The sequence below is a fragment of the Mytilus edulis genome, chromosome 3, assembly GCF_963676685.1.
Source record: "Mytilus edulis chromosome 3, xbMytEdul2.2, whole genome shotgun sequence".
Taxonomy (NCBI): Eukaryota; Metazoa; Mollusca; class Bivalvia; order Mytilida; family Mytilidae; genus Mytilus; species Mytilus edulis.
Genome location: NC_092346.1, coordinates 44,910,464 through 44,926,299, shown reverse-complemented (window position 1 = coordinate 44,926,299; position 15,836 = coordinate 44,910,464). Strand labels below are relative to the sequence as shown.

General features: G+C 32.3%; 1 protein-coding gene across 1 annotated transcript; it reads right to left on the bottom strand.

Annotated features, from left to right (window-relative positions):
- Positions 1 to 5,887: 5,887 nt before the first annotated feature.
- Positions 5,888 to 14,346, bottom strand: LOC139514287 (rho-related GTP-binding protein RhoU-like). The gene is made up of 3 exons (XM_071303304.1): positions 13,812 to 14,346; positions 13,456 to 13,514; positions 5,888 to 8,892 (listed from the first exon to the last, which is right to left on the bottom strand). Exons 1-3 carry the CDS (start codon positions 13,999 to 14,001, stop codon positions 8,413 to 8,415), a joined length of 729 nt encoding a protein of 242 aa, XP_071159405.1. The 5' UTR covers positions 14,002 to 14,346; the 3' UTR covers positions 5,888 to 8,412.
- Positions 14,347 to 15,836: the final 1,490 nt, after the last annotated feature.

Genomic DNA, 15,836 nt, shown 5'->3' with positions numbered 1-15,836 from the left:
CATACGAATGAAGAAACACTGAAAACGATAATAAATGGTCTGCTGGCCAATGGAACAGGGAATACCCCTAAATTTAAAGAAAAAAACTTCAAGCTGTTGTTTTTTTTAATATTCGTAGTTCATGGTATACCATACCTTGGTATTAAGTGTAATAAGAATAAATTTATTAAGAGAAAAATGAGTCCTTTACCGTCCATCTGATCGCGATCTTTCGTTCGTTCGTCAGTCCGTCCGTCCATATCTATCCTTTGAAGCTCATCTTGGCGAGTATCAATAATTGATGTTCTCCAAGGTTTCCGAAATTGTCTACAATATTTTATTTTATCATGACAAATTCCATTCCATTGGATCTCTTTTATATGTCGTTCCCGTTTTATAGGACTTCAATCGTACTATTAAACCTCAACAATTTGAGACATGTCTCTTGGTATCAAATCGATTAAATATAAAAAGTATTTGATAGCTAGAAATATAAAAGTTATAAGAATTCTGACTTGCGATGTGATGTAAATATATCCAAACTGACCGAAATATCACTGGATTGTGGATTAGAAGTGCATGTTACCTCTTTAACGGAGTTTTATATTTCAAACAATGGCCAACCACGATGATGTGTATTCTTAGTTATTGCTACCACAATGGGAAGTTGATTTTTTGATGCGGTATTTAATATTTATATTTTCGACTTGTCTTTGTGAGAACGTCAAAGTGGTTCAACAATTTTAAATGACGCACATATTTTTATAATTTTTGTAATCACGTGTGTCATTTGAGAATCGGTTATTCTATTGTTGCGAGCAACAAAAGACGGATTTCCTCCATAATTAAATCTTCTTCAACAATTAATACATTCTCGTCAAACCTTAATTATAGCAATTCACGAAATATAAAGAATACACATACCTCAATCAAATCGTTATTGTATTATTTCATATTTATAATAATTGATTTGATCAATGTTATGTCATGTTTTGATATCTCATTTTGCGTATGCAATCAATACGGTTAGCAAAGCTTTTGTTCTTATAATGTGTATATGGATTTCAACCTATCTGATCAGTTTATGTGGCATGGGAAAAGGGGAGGGAACAAGAGTAGGGGGCAAACTATTTTGGTTCCCCAATCCCCCCCCCAAAAAAAAAATGAATATGTTCTATCATCAAACTTCAATATCCTACCATCAAACTACAATGTTCTATCAAATAGCGAACAGCGGTATCATCAAACTACAATGTTCTATCAACTATCGAACAGCGGTATCAACACACTACACTGTTCTATCAACTACCGAACAGAGGTATCAATAAACTACAATGTCTGTCAACTACCGAACAACGGTATCAACAAACTACAATGTCTGTCAACTACCGAACAGCGGTATCAACAAACTGCAATGTTCCATTAACTATTGAACAGCGGTATAAACAAACTAAAATGTCTGTCAACTACCATCAAACTACAATGTTCTGTCAACTACCGAACAGCGGTATCAACAAACTACACTGTTCTATCAACTACCGAACAGCGGTATCAACAAACTACACTGTTCTATCAACTACCGAACAGAGGTATCAACAAACTACAATGGCTGTCAACTACCGAACAGCGGTATCAATAAACTACAATGTCGGTCATCTACCGAACAGCGGTATCAACAAACTACAATGTTCTATTAACTATTGAACAGCGGTATCAACAAACTACAATGTCTGTCAACTACCATCAAACTACAATGTTCTATCAACTACCGAACAGTGGTATCAACAAACTACAATGTTGTATCAACTACCGAACAGCGGTATCAACAAACTACTATGTCTGTTAACAACAGAACAACGGTATCAACAAACTACAAGGTTAACGCTATTACCAACGCACGTCAATGATCTATCAACAAACCGAACATCAGTATCAACAAACAAATGATCTGTCAACAACCAAACAATGGTAACAACGAAATAAAATGTTCTATCAACAAACTAACAACGGTAATATCAAACTAAATCTACAATGTTCTGTAAAAAAAAAAGACGAATAAACGAACAAAGCGTTTATCAAACTGTGTTCTATCGACAAACCGAACACCGGTATCAACAAACGACCAACGGTATCATCGAACTACAATGTTATATCAACAGACTACAATGTTCTATCAACAAACTACAATGTTCTATCAACAAACCAAACTACTCCATCAACAAACCCGACAACTCGATCAACAATAAAACATTTTCAACCAACAAATCAAACTGTTATAATAACAAACGGGCTCTGCGTTATCTATATATCAACAAGTTGGGGCAGCTTCTCCGTCGGCAGCAAACTATTCTTTATCAATAAGCACCAAAATTCCTATTCTAAAAGATATTGATTAATCAAATCTTCATTACGTCTCTATGTATATTGGTTCAACAATCCTGTAGGCCAAAATGACATAAGCTCTATATATATTGAGTCTAGTTATAAAATGGCATGACAAAAGTCTTAATCATAAAACTGAATTCTATGCACATCTGGACAAATTGATTGGCTTAAACCATCTTAATTACGCATGTTTTTAAAGTGTATAAAGCTAAGCAACTAAATTGACTTAAAACAAACGATATTCGATTCATTCGGTGATTTATGAATAAGCAGGGCCCAAAGCAACATTTGATGTTCATAGAATTCGTATAAAGAGTATTTGTCTGTTTTTTGTGAAAATGCAACGACTGGTAGTCCGTTAGTCAGTCGCACAATTGCTTAAAGGTGAGAAAAACTAGTTCCGTAATGCTCACGATTTCTTATTTAAATTAATCTTTTATGACAAATTTAAGACTATCAATAATCATTAATCATATGTTGATTTTTTTGTCTTCTGTGTCATGTATGGGAACTCCGTTGATCGAGGAAAATGAAACCGTCAAACTACGACAGGTGAAAACTTTGATATTTTACCTAGGACAGTTTTTATGAGCAAACATGTATTATTGTCAACAATACACATCATAAAAACAAAGGTGTAGATCAACGTAGATGTCATTTATAGCTTAGAAATCTGTAATTTGTCCGCTCCATTACACCAAATAATAAGACTTGATATTCATAGACCTATATAAACTAATCAATCTGATTTCTCACAAAATATATAAGAGAACATAACATAAGAAAAACTATTCATACACGTTTCAATAACAATCATAAAACGTCACAAAGATATGCTTTACCAACATATTTTCGATTTTTTGCTTGCTTAAATTCTTTTTTTCCCATCGTTTGTGTGGTCTGTAATACAGGGCATTTTGAAGGGTAATATTATATTCAATTATAGTTTGATGCCGTTTTAAGCACGTTGATAAGTGTGTGTGCGCGCGCGTGTGTGTGTGTGCGTGTGAAGCAAACAGGGGATAAGTAACCAAGACGAATGTAAAACCTATATAAGTCGAAGAAAAACTGACAACAACAATACCAAAAGAAAAACGCAAACGGCACAGAATCAGGCCCTAATTTTCAAAACAATACACGGAACACTAACGAATGAGCAACACAAACTACGCCACTAAAAATGATAAACCGGCTTGGATGCTCCAGAAGGGTAAGCACACTTGAACAGTTGGTGCCTTCATGATATCCATGACAAGTTAACATTTAGTGGTCATGTATTATATGCACAAGTATTGATGCTTGCTTAGAAAATACTTAGCTTAAAACAACTTTGCAAATGTTCAACTATTAAAAAATAAAATTCTTTGATATTTAATATGTATTTCCTTGTATCTCATTACGGAATCAATCAAAGGATCTGAACCTAGTTCTTTCTTTTTCGGTATCATATGTTTGTTTTTTATCAAATGATCTTTTTGTAAACATAAAGTACATTTGCACCTCCTCTGGTTTTCTATGTCCCTATTATACATTATTGTATTCTCTCGTAGATGAGTAAGCCTAAAATTCAAATGGATATTTCTCCATGATTATGAATTTACGAAATAGTGTACAACTATAAAAACGTGATAGTTTTTGTCAGGCTTCACAAATGAAAAACTTGCACATCAAAGCTGCTTAAGCATTTACATATAAGTAAATCCACAGTCATAACCAAATGAAGCTATTGTGACACACTGTAGTAGTCGAGTAACTTAAGTTATTTAAAATTACATAAAAAGAACCCCAACAATTCTTCATTTCATGAAGAAAATTATCACATCCATTAGCATTCTAAGTCTAATATAAATTTCCATCTACTTTGTTTTGATATTTTTTTCTTTATTTTTGTAGTGCTCACCGTTCAGCCAAGTGATTCCAAAATAGATTCGTACTTAATGGATGACATATTTTCCATCGATCGTGTTTAACAAAAAATTATCAATCAACAATCAAGATATAGGGACCAAAGGGTTGAGTAGAGTATTGAGAGATATATAGATCTATTTATACCTAAACTTCTCCCATCAGACAAAAACACTCATCCCGGGAGTCCATTTTGGCTATGAAGGAAGTACAGGCGCGGCTCCAGCCATTTAAAGGGGGGGTCCCAACCCAGAGTAAAGGGGGGGTTCCAAGTATATGCTCCCATTCAAATGCATTGATCGGCCAAAAAAAAGGCGGTTACAATCCCCGGACCCCCCCCTTTCCCCCTGGATCCGCCAATGAGATATAGAAACAAAGCCTGCATGGTACGGTCTGATAGAGAAGGTTGAACATCCAATTCCTCGTGTGAGAAGAGCTCAATGTTATCTGTGCGAAAAACCTTTTCTGGGGTTGCATGGTGTATTGTTATTACATTATGTATGTCCATACCCGAAATATCTATGGACTAATTCTAGTGGCATTCAAAAATTTCCTGTCTTTATTCGTCGATTCAGTTTCCAAACCTTAGTAACAAAACGGTTTATTGCAAATTATGTTTTTGTCTTGAATATGCATGCACTGATATTTCCTACTGGACGTTAAAAAAATAACAAGCAATCAATCAAAATAAGTATATAAGCGCGTGTATGGTTCCTTCTATAAGAAGACGCCATCGCTGCTGTGTTCAGAAAATAGAGGAGAAACCAAAAGACCCATCAACAGTCCAATTTCAACAGAAATTAGCATGGTCAATCAGAAAAACATCAAACCAAATATAACAATTTTCCACAGAAAACTAAAGATTGAACAACACGAAAGCCACAAAAAAACAAGAGGGGAACCTTAATGCTCCACAAGGATGAGCAGTTTCTGCTTCACTCGTGTCGTGTTCATTATGTATTAAAGCAAAAAATTTGGAAAAAGAGAACGGAATTCTCGTAAAGATAAGTGTAATATACCGTTGTAAACTATTACTGTATCAATTGGGAATATACACTTCATGCATATACAGGCTTTACACATAAATGGAAAGTTCACAATGAGAAAATTGAAATCATCTCTTTTTTTCATTAAATTTAATTCCATTTGAAACAACTATCTAGAATTACCTGTCCGACAGTATGATAGATTAAGCACCGAATTCAAATGCCAAACTTAAGTCGATCCTTGTATAGAGCACGGATTCAACAACGACCGTCAAAGATCTTACTGAAACACTAACTACTGAGGAAACGGACAAACAATTCTAAAGAAAAAAAAACACAAGGGACAGAGCGATAGAAAAATATCCAAAGTAACAATTGATGTATATACTGTTAAAGATAGTTCACATATTAATTTACCAGTGTTATATTTGTTTGGTCGAGTATAATGAAACATTTCATAAATGAATACCGACTTAATAAAATGATTGTAGCTATATTTTTCTGACGTTAATTCAGTAATCTAAATGTATGTTTCTGATTACTGTACATCAACACGATAAATGTTAAGCACATTCTTCCCATCATTTGACCTACAGTAAAGGACTGGCAACTGGCCATCATATAACAATGCATTTATCTGTCATAAATTCTTTGTTTTATTAAACAGCAAATAATATATCAACTTCAGGGACATATTTTTACAGATAACAATAAATAGGTTAACCATCTTCATTTGATAACCCATAACAATAAAAATCCGGCATCCGGCATCTTAAAAACATTCAAACAATTTGTTTACAAATATCTTAATGTAAACAACAATAAAAGTGTCTTGACCTAACATAACGGTGGGAAATTTCTAACCTCCGTAAAATCAATTAAGATAAGATGTAAAATACAAGAGAACAATCAATCAATTAGCAAGTACATGTAATAAATTACTTATTTATTTATTGACATCATAATAATCTTATATCAAAGGCATAATGTAAGTTCAGTGGGCCGAGTTTTTTTTATTTACATATTTCTACACTAATTTTTTTAAATCTTAGAAAGACAAATAGTATTATGCTAAAGTTTCGGTTCATTTCGATGTAGACAAAAAGCGGGGTCTTGAAATTTGAAATAAAGTTGTCCATATGAAAAATCGAAAGTAGGACGTACGTCTATCAACACAAGACCTCACGTACAAAATTTAAAAACTACATGGACTCAAATCTGGACTTTAATCTCATTTAAACACGTTAAACTCGACAAACCTCGGTCGTAGTCTTTCTCCTTTAACTGGAGGAATCGAATCGACCGAGGTGTGACGAGTGGACCCTTCGATTTAAAATAAAAGGGGGATAATCCAGTCATCAAGTGCATGTGGCAACATGCAAGTAACATGTATGTTTCCCCAAACAGTGATGGGTTTGTCTATTTCACATAAAACCTGTTCCAATAATCATGGATTGTTATATGGTGTTAGTATTGCAAACATTTAGTGTTGGTTGTTAAACGTATTGTGCAGTTAATATTTGCACTAGTTATTAATCACACCATGAAGTCGAGATTTGGATTAAAATCCGAAATCAGGACATGTTGATATTGTAAAAGATACCTCCATCATGCATACAGTGCAAGCACTTTAATATAATTTTGAGGTTTATTAGCTGGAACACCAAACTTAGTGTTTAATCTTTTTGTAGTCGGCGCTAAATTAAAGGACAAACTTCAATCTCACTTCAATATATCCATGGGAAATTCAGATTAATATTATATAATGTTTTCAAATCTAATATAAATAGTAAAATTATCAAAAGTTTTAATATAAACATTCTTTCAATTTACATTATCAGAAGTGAAATCTGTCCTTTAAATCAGATTGGAAAGCTACAAAAATCGTACCCATCACCATTAAAATTATTGTACCTCGTTTTAAATTTCAAAACAACTTTGTAATCGGTACAGCCAAGCACCAAACATATATAAACCATGCCAAAGACATAGCATAATAAATACTGGAAAAAATTGAATGTCTGAATAAATGATTTCATTGACTAGTTAAAAGATTAAGATTTATATGTCAAACAAAACGTAAAGAATCGAAGATTTTCGGTTTGTCAATAGTTATAACTAGGTCAAGGGTCTATTTGTTCTTTCAAAAATAAAATTTATGAACATGAATGTTTAAAAAATCTAATTTTGAGCACTATATTCCTTGAACCACTTTGAGAAAAGGTAGAGATTTCAATCAATAGTAAATAGATTAAATCTCCATTGATTCGACAATTTCAAAAGTTATGAATGCATTTCAATATGCATAAAGTAAATAGTGTATAAAAGGATGGTTTAAATCTTTTCAAATAGGAAAGGAAGGAGACACAAAGAAAAATCAGATATTTTGAAGTCTTAAGAAATTTTTGGCTGATTTTAAGATACATCTTTTTACAGAACTCGTTTTCCCACGAATATAACAAGTTCTCTGGCAAAATTTGAGCGCTTGTCAACACGACATTCAGATAACTAGATTAAAACTATTAGGATCAGCTTAAATAAAAGATCATAAAACATTCCATGTTGGAAGCTCGTTAAACTATGACCCATATTGATTTTAAGACTGATAGAAACTATAAGCAGATAAAAATCAACATGCTTAAAAACCTACAGCATTTAAATTATGCAAAAGATCAGGGCTAATAATAGTCCCGTCTTAAAAAAAATGATCTCAAAATTTACAAATTAAAAATTGCACATGCGTGTATCATCATTCAAACATATCTATTACTTCACATTGGCCAGCTGTTGTAGAAAATAAAAGCTTTGAAATTTCTATATCAATTAACTTGATAAAAAAAAAGCAAAGCTCAGAGAACAAATAAATTAATGACGTATATTGCATTGCCCTTTTCTCTACAACGACCGTTTGAAACAGTAGAATCTCATTCATTCTTATATAAATTAAAATCATTCTTGGCATCTGGAGACTTCTTTGAAGAATCTCACTCAATAAAAACCTGTCAAAAGTTGTAATCATCAAAAGCAACCATAATGGCTACCAGTTTTTGATTTAATTGGTCCCATGAATCATACGTTCATATTTTGCATAGAGAGTCAAAACAATATTGCAACTGGAGATAAGCAAGGGAAAACGTTCCATTGCACTAAGCATGCGTTATAAAAAGCAACAAAGTCGTTTCCAGGAGTTCTTTTTGATACACTTTTCTGTCGTTTTGACTGGCGGTGAGAGTTTTTTCTCCTTTTTTGATCTTCGTACACTTTTGTTTCTTTTGATAGGAGGTCCAGAGAGCGCCGCAATGATGGCAGTGTCAAATACTTCTTTCAGATTTTTTTGCGTTAAAGCTGAACATTCTACATAGTCTGCAGCTCCAATTCTTTCGGCTAAAAGTTTGGCCTCACTTTCCGGGATTGGTTCTTCTTTGTAATGAGCAAGTTCTATCAACACTTTGACGTCATTTCGCAAGTCACTTTGTGTACCCACTAAAACAATGGGTGCTTTTGGGCAATGTTTTCTGATTTCAGGAACCCATTTTTCTGTCACATTGTGAAATGACGTTGGAGTCACAACACTAAAACACAGTAAAAAGACGTTGGTATTTGGATAACAAAGAGGTCGTAAGGAGTCGAAATCGTCCTAAAAAAGAAAAAAGAAAATTCACATCAGCATATTATTTTTTACAATTCGGAAGCAAAAACACAAAAACTTGATCATTAGTGTACATATGTTACGGTTTTTTAAGGAAGTTAAGCAGACATCTGACAAAACAAGCAGTGCATCTGTCATTGTTTTGTCGCGGGAAATTTTTGCAATACCTACACAACTAAGGATACATGTTGTGTTTACCTGACAGTTTACATAAGTCATCCGGATCCTATACAGTTATTTGACGACAGCCAAAAAATTCTTGTCACTTTCAGTTCTCATTTTTCACTTGCTTGTAAAATGTATTATTAAGTAGTTATTTTTTTCACTCGTGAAATATTTTAAAAGCCATGTTAAGTATAAATTTCGCTTGGTTGAATCATCTAAATACTTTAATCGTTTGTTATAAAATGTCTACTCCTAAATACGGTTAATTCTCTATTTTTCTACATAAATAGGAGATTACTTCACATTTATTAATAACAGAAAAGTAATTATTCTCAAGTGAAGTGAAAACTTTTAGATAAAAATGACAGAATTTTTTAATGTAACATACGTATAGTTGCTGCAATAAATCATGTGACATATTTATTGATATACCATATACATGAAGTCATCACAGATGTTTATAGATGTAATTAATTACAGAGAGGTGCAAATGATTTCTATGAACTTTATGAGGTTAAAATTAGTATGCAAATTTATGCATAAATAAGTACTTAATGGCGAAACAGTTTAGAAATATTCTCGACATGGTGTTACCAAAAGGTTTATGATTTTTAAAAATAACAAACCCATTCAGTGTAAATTGTCCGTCGTTTATGAATGACTACAAACACCTCTTTTCACATTTAAAATTTTCTTAAGTTCGACACTGTTTGAAATGTAATGTTTATCTCTATTCATAAAGAATATTTAAATTTTACATGATCATTCATGAGAGATACCTACTAAAGTATGTAAAATCAAAACTTCAAATATTCTCCCTGTCCTTAATGATTCACTTCAATGGGAATTTTATTGGTATTTTATATTCGTTTGGATAATATCCAGTTAGTTTTAAAATTTGTTTAAAAAAATACATGATTAAATTTCAGTATTTTGGGATTTTTGTCAATGATGTAAAACGAGAATTTCGTAATCCGGGAATTTGTTTTGAAGTACTAAAGCATTTATTGCAATATTCTGTTTATCTACTTAGTGTTTCAACTTCTTTCTTACGTAAGGCGTGGGTAATACACAGTTTAAATATACATTTTCCACAACTTTAGAGTATCAAATTGTATCATGCGTAGGACGGGGCTAAATAGAATTGAAACTTTTGTTCAGTGTAATAATGCATACATATGTAAAAAGGATGGGAACGTTTTTCATCCTTTCTTTCTGGTAACTATTGTTTTGGGGTATATTATATAATTATCGAACTAGTGAATGAGGCGAAAAAACAGAGACGGAATATACGTTAATCGACAGCAACCTAAAAGTCACAAAAAATAGCATCAAAAGACGAATATTTAGTGGAAAGATCGTGGCAGTTGAATTGAAAAAATAGACACTTCTCAAATGACACGCGTGACATGCTGACATATGATCAGTGTAAACAATAAATTATGCCCTTCAGGAAAACAAATAACCTCTGCATATCTCCATTTGTTCATTTATTTGCATACCGCAGCGTAACTGCGTGCGCTGCAACTGACAACTTATCAACTGTGCAATTTGCATACATGTTTTCATTTCTAATCCCATGTTTTGTATTTTGTGCTTTGACACGAATCAAGGTTATATAAAAGATGCTTTCATTTTTTTTAAAGGCCACAGTTCACCATTAATATTCATATCAAATCTTTTTATTTACCAACAAGGTTTCTGCGGTTCTAGGCAAGACTAGATTTGATCTAATAGATAGATAAAGCAACAGTTAAAGCTTACTTTTGTACTTTTATGGGACTAGTCGTTAGTATTCACACTTCACAGTAGCAGAATAAAACTTATTGTCAACAATATTGTCACCTTGAATGGACCAGTTTAAAATGTATTGTCCATTTCAAGTGTCCCCCCGCAGGACTGTTTTTGTACTGACCAATTCGATCGTCTGGTGTCCATGTCATGTATGGCGAATCTCCCTACAGGTTTTCAATAAGATATATCAAGAGATAAAGTACTGACCACCTATTTTACAACTGTTTTACACCTGGTACGTGGTTATACAAAACAATCCTCAGTCAGTCCCTATCATTATTACATACATATTAATGATAAACAGCTGATGTCTTCAGGTTAAAAATTCAGACTAAAATCTCAACTGTTTCTATTTGAATTTTCTTTCAGTTGTATTTACATAATTGCTGTACGTATTAAAATGAACTGACCGCTTTTCTTAAGTAACAGAAAGAATGTCAAATTATTACAAAAGAGAATTATTAGGACTCGAAATACAATCCGTGAAATTACTAGCTCCCGTAAATCATTTCACTTTCTGCTCTAATTCGACTGAAAGAATATAAATTAAAGAAATCCTTTCTCTTTTCAAATCTCGAGAAATGGGTCAATAAGAAGAATTTCTTATTATTTAATCAAGTAAAAATGTTTGAGAAACTGCCAGCTTTCTAAATATTTCATATGCTCTAAATAAGAAAAAAATGTGGCACAGACAACAGGTTATTTATTACCCAGTTATATATTTGGAAATAGAAACTAATAAGAAAATAAGCACGCAAACTTTAGAAAAAAAAATAGAATGATAGCGATCACAAAGTGTTTCTTGTCGATGAAGAACCAGTATGTAGGTAGACAAGAAACTCAACACCTGAAGGCCGAAATGGTACTATGCCAAACCCCTTGATGTAGTATCAAAACATTACCCAACCGATTTTATAATTCAGTACTAGTATACCCAAAAAATAATGTCGGTCGACAAAAAAAAATCAGAACACTAACAGGCCGAAAATGTCCTATGATTTAACCCTGGATGTAGATGTATCAAAACATTTCTCAAACAATCTTCTAATTGCAACTTATATCGAAAAATATTGTCGGTCCACAAAAATAAATATGAACACCAACAGGCCAAAATTGTCCTAAGCCATAACCCTTGATCTTGACATATCAAAACTATTCGCAAACGATCTTCTTTAGTTCAAGGTATTCAAAAAAAATGTAGGTAAAAAAATAATTTCAAAACATAACACCAACAGGCCAAAACGGTCCTATGCCAAAATCATTGATGAAGTATCAAAATCTTTCCCAACCGACTTTAAAATTTCAGTATATAGAAATTGAATGTCAGTCGTCAAAATTTTTTTTAAACACCAACAGGCCGAAATTGTCCGATAGCAAACCCTTGGCTTGATGAAGTATCATAACCATTCACAAAAGATATTCTTATTTTAGGATATCTAAAAATAATGTAGGTAAAAGAAAAATAACTTAACATCAACAGGCCAAAATGATCCTATGCCAAAATCCTCAAGTTGACGTATTATCAAAACATTTCTCAAACGAAATTCTAATTTCAGCACATCCAAAAATAAGTTATTATTCCGTTTTGTCTTCTCCCTGTGGGAGCCTTGTTTTACATTGATGATTCATCACCAGAAGCAAATGTAATATTCTGACAAAAATATGAGTTAACCAAAATATAGATAGGAATAGATACAGATTGAGCTGATAAAGTATACACTGCTGAGTTTTCAATCAACAGTTTTATCAACATCACATACATGTAGGTGAAATATTACTTTGTATATAGATAATAGATTTCACTCAACTGATCGACCTTCAGTTAGATTTTTTGTATTACTCATTGTGATTTTTCATAAGACATCTTTGATTGAACGTGTTATATGCTTGCATTTAATTGTTGTTTGCGACTTCTACAGTATAAAGAGGACATAAGAAATGCAGCGATTTCAATGGGTATGCCCTATGACTGCCTAACTTCATAGTACAGAAGGATTGTCAGAGCTTCTTACACAGTGCTGTCTCCCAATATTTATGTTTGAGTAATTCTGTCAAAATGTTTAACCCCGGTAAAAAAAATATACAGGGAAGAAAATGTCTAAGTAAAAACATTCGGTTCTGGTTCCAAAATGGGAAAAAAAACATTTCTGTGGTTAATTTGTAATTCATGATATTGGCCATGTACCTGGTGAGATAATCAGCTGATCGATGTTATAAATGCTGATGATTAATACCTTCAGGTAAACATGACATAATATATCAAGAGATTATTTTAGGTATCAGAGGGTCGATTTTCTAGATAATTGTAAAGTTCATTTCTACATTGCAAATATGATATTCAAATAACACAATTATCCCACGTTTTAAAATTTATTTTTTTCAATGAAATAAATAAATACCAATCATTTTCTGTTTTAAATCGTTATGAACAATAGTGTCACCAATACCTTAATGACAGAAAATTGCTTCCAGGTGTGCTGCGACATTTTTAATAAGGCATGAATGTCCAATATTAAAAATTCTATAACATGACAGTATTTTGGCATTTTCAGCACTTTTTAATCTTATTAATTATTAATTAAGATAACTCACCTGGCCAGCAGTGTCACATAGTTGAAGTTGGACAGGTGCTTCGTCAATTGTTATAACCACTGAAATAAAAAAAAGAAAAAGAATATATTATAATTAAATTAACTCAATCAGCTAGACATCTTTAACAGATGTTTCTCGTCTAATTTTGATTTTGCAGTTTTCATGTTTGGCTCATAAATATTTCACATGTAAATTGCAGTATAGTATTTCATTTTTGTACATATAAATAATGAAAAGTCAAGTTGTTCTGGCGATGTGAGAGGTGCGCGTGCTTTTCCTCTTCTTCTGAAGTTGTAATAAAATCTTTCAAAAACAAAAAGAAAAGAAGACAAATAACTGTCAGAAGAAAAACTTACCCGAAAAGTTGTCGAAAGCTGTTGGTGTGTATTCCGTGGGGTATCCATTTGTAGTATAACTAACAACTAAGCTGGTTTTACCTACAGCCCCGTCGCCTAAAAGAACACATTTCATCTTTGCTTGAGGGTTGGGTTCATCACCCGCGGGTAACAAATTAGTATTATGGTCCATCATAGATTGAGGCGGCATCGTCAACTGTTTAATTTTCCTATTAATTTAATTTTCTATGTAATGTCATAACAAGTGTTTTTTCTGCTTCAATTATATTCCCACTATATATCAATATGTTATTGAATAATTTTCCAGATGTATATTTTTGTTAATCCAAACACTATTTAACACATGGAATACACATTACTTCTCTTATGTACCGTGTTTACCTGTGTTCACGTTATTCTTGTCAAATGATATGTGTTACCTTACTAATATGAATCACTTAGAAGATAGACTGTTTTCATTGGTTCAAAACTGTGACGTAAAAACATTGACTGATTCATTCAGTCTGTCAGTTCCATTTGCTGTATATTAAGAAATCTATAGATCAAAGAAAAATTGCAAATAAATAGTCACCACATTTTAAATCTACTAAAACCAGATTTTAGTAATGAAATTAAAATGAGGTTAATTTCAACTGGACTAGTTCATCAGTATATTAAAATACCATAAACAGAATAATTGAAGCGTTTAATACGGTCATGAGAAACGATTTTCTGTTGTGAACCATATATATACTTCTAAATTTCGGTTTTCCTTACGCTAGTAAAGAAGGCTTCAAGGATGTCATTACTGAAAAGGGAAAATAAACCGCCGAGCGATTCGGTTTTATAAGTTGCCCTCTTAGCCCCCTTTGGAATCAGCTACTAACATCTTGTTATCAATGACGTATATATGTTAGTTAGTAAGTTAGTTAGAAGACCTTGAAAGCATGGACAGAAAAAAAACCCAATCTACTACGATTTTACAATTATATACACTATTACGCTACATTAACTTATCTTGTACACATTTCATTTTGTTTAAACTTTGAAAGTAGTTTCCCCCATTCTGCGTGACTAAACGCTTGTGTGCATTTTACTAGGGTGTTTATTTTCTGTCGTTTAGGACTAATATCAATACGAACATACAGACTTCGGATTTTAAAAGTTATATAGAATCCGGCTATGAAAAGTACTTTAATATGAATGATATTTAAAAAATAATCAGCGATCTTTTTAATTTAAGATTTCAATAATGATCATAGACAATATTGCGTGTAGATTCTATACCTTAGTTCTGTTGACTAGGTGCCGACTTAAGAACAAAGACTTGATGAAATCTTTATCATAATCCGATTGAATATTTATAAAGTAAATCTCTTTGATATGATATAATTAGCTGTCCGGGTCAAAGTAAGGCTAAGTTAAATTGATTACCTAAAAGATACTTATGATTCAATTAAGGTGTTAAAAGGCTTAAAATATGTCATTTATTTAATAAGTAAAGCAAATATCGCAAAAGTACAATGTCTGTGAAACAAAAGCTGGAATGTGCTAAAGCCAAAACATAAACATCTATTTAAAAAAACAACTTTTAAGTGTCCGCAGGTGACAAGACTTTTCATGATTAATTCCATTGCACTTGACTAAGGTCAGATAACTCGAAATTTTTCCTCGTTATTTTCGCACCTTTAGGCATCAACAAAATTTTCGTGTATTCAACAGTCATCAATCAAGTGTTAACTAGAATTTAGGACAGGTATCGCACAATATTATCTTGATATTTTGTATTTCGAGTTTTCTTTCTCGAATATCGTAATATTTTGTAATACAGTCATTTCTCTGATATCTTAATTCTTTGTAATTAAGAGCATTATTTCTTTAATATCTTTTATATTTTGTAATTTAAGCATTTTTTATCTACTATTTCAATGTTTTGTAATTCAGCATTCTTTGAATAATCCTTTATATTATGTTTATCAAGCATTCTTTCTCTATAATATCTTAATATTTAATAATTCAAGCATTCTTTCTCTAATATCTTGATGT

Bases quoted from the DNA above. Each gene is read 5' to 3' on its own strand.
- LOC139514287 (XM_071303304.1), bottom strand. From the start codon at position 14,001: ATGCCGCCTCAATCTATGATGGACCATAATACTAATTTGTTACCCGCG. The intron at 13,515-13,811 runs GTAAGTTTTTCT...TTTTTATTTCAG, and splicing joins AGCTTTCGACAACTTTTCGG to TGGTTATAACAATTGACGAA. The intron at 8,893-13,455 runs GTGAGTTATCTT...TTTCTTTTTTAG, and splicing joins TATGTGACACTGCTGGCCAG to GACGATTTCGACTCCTTACG.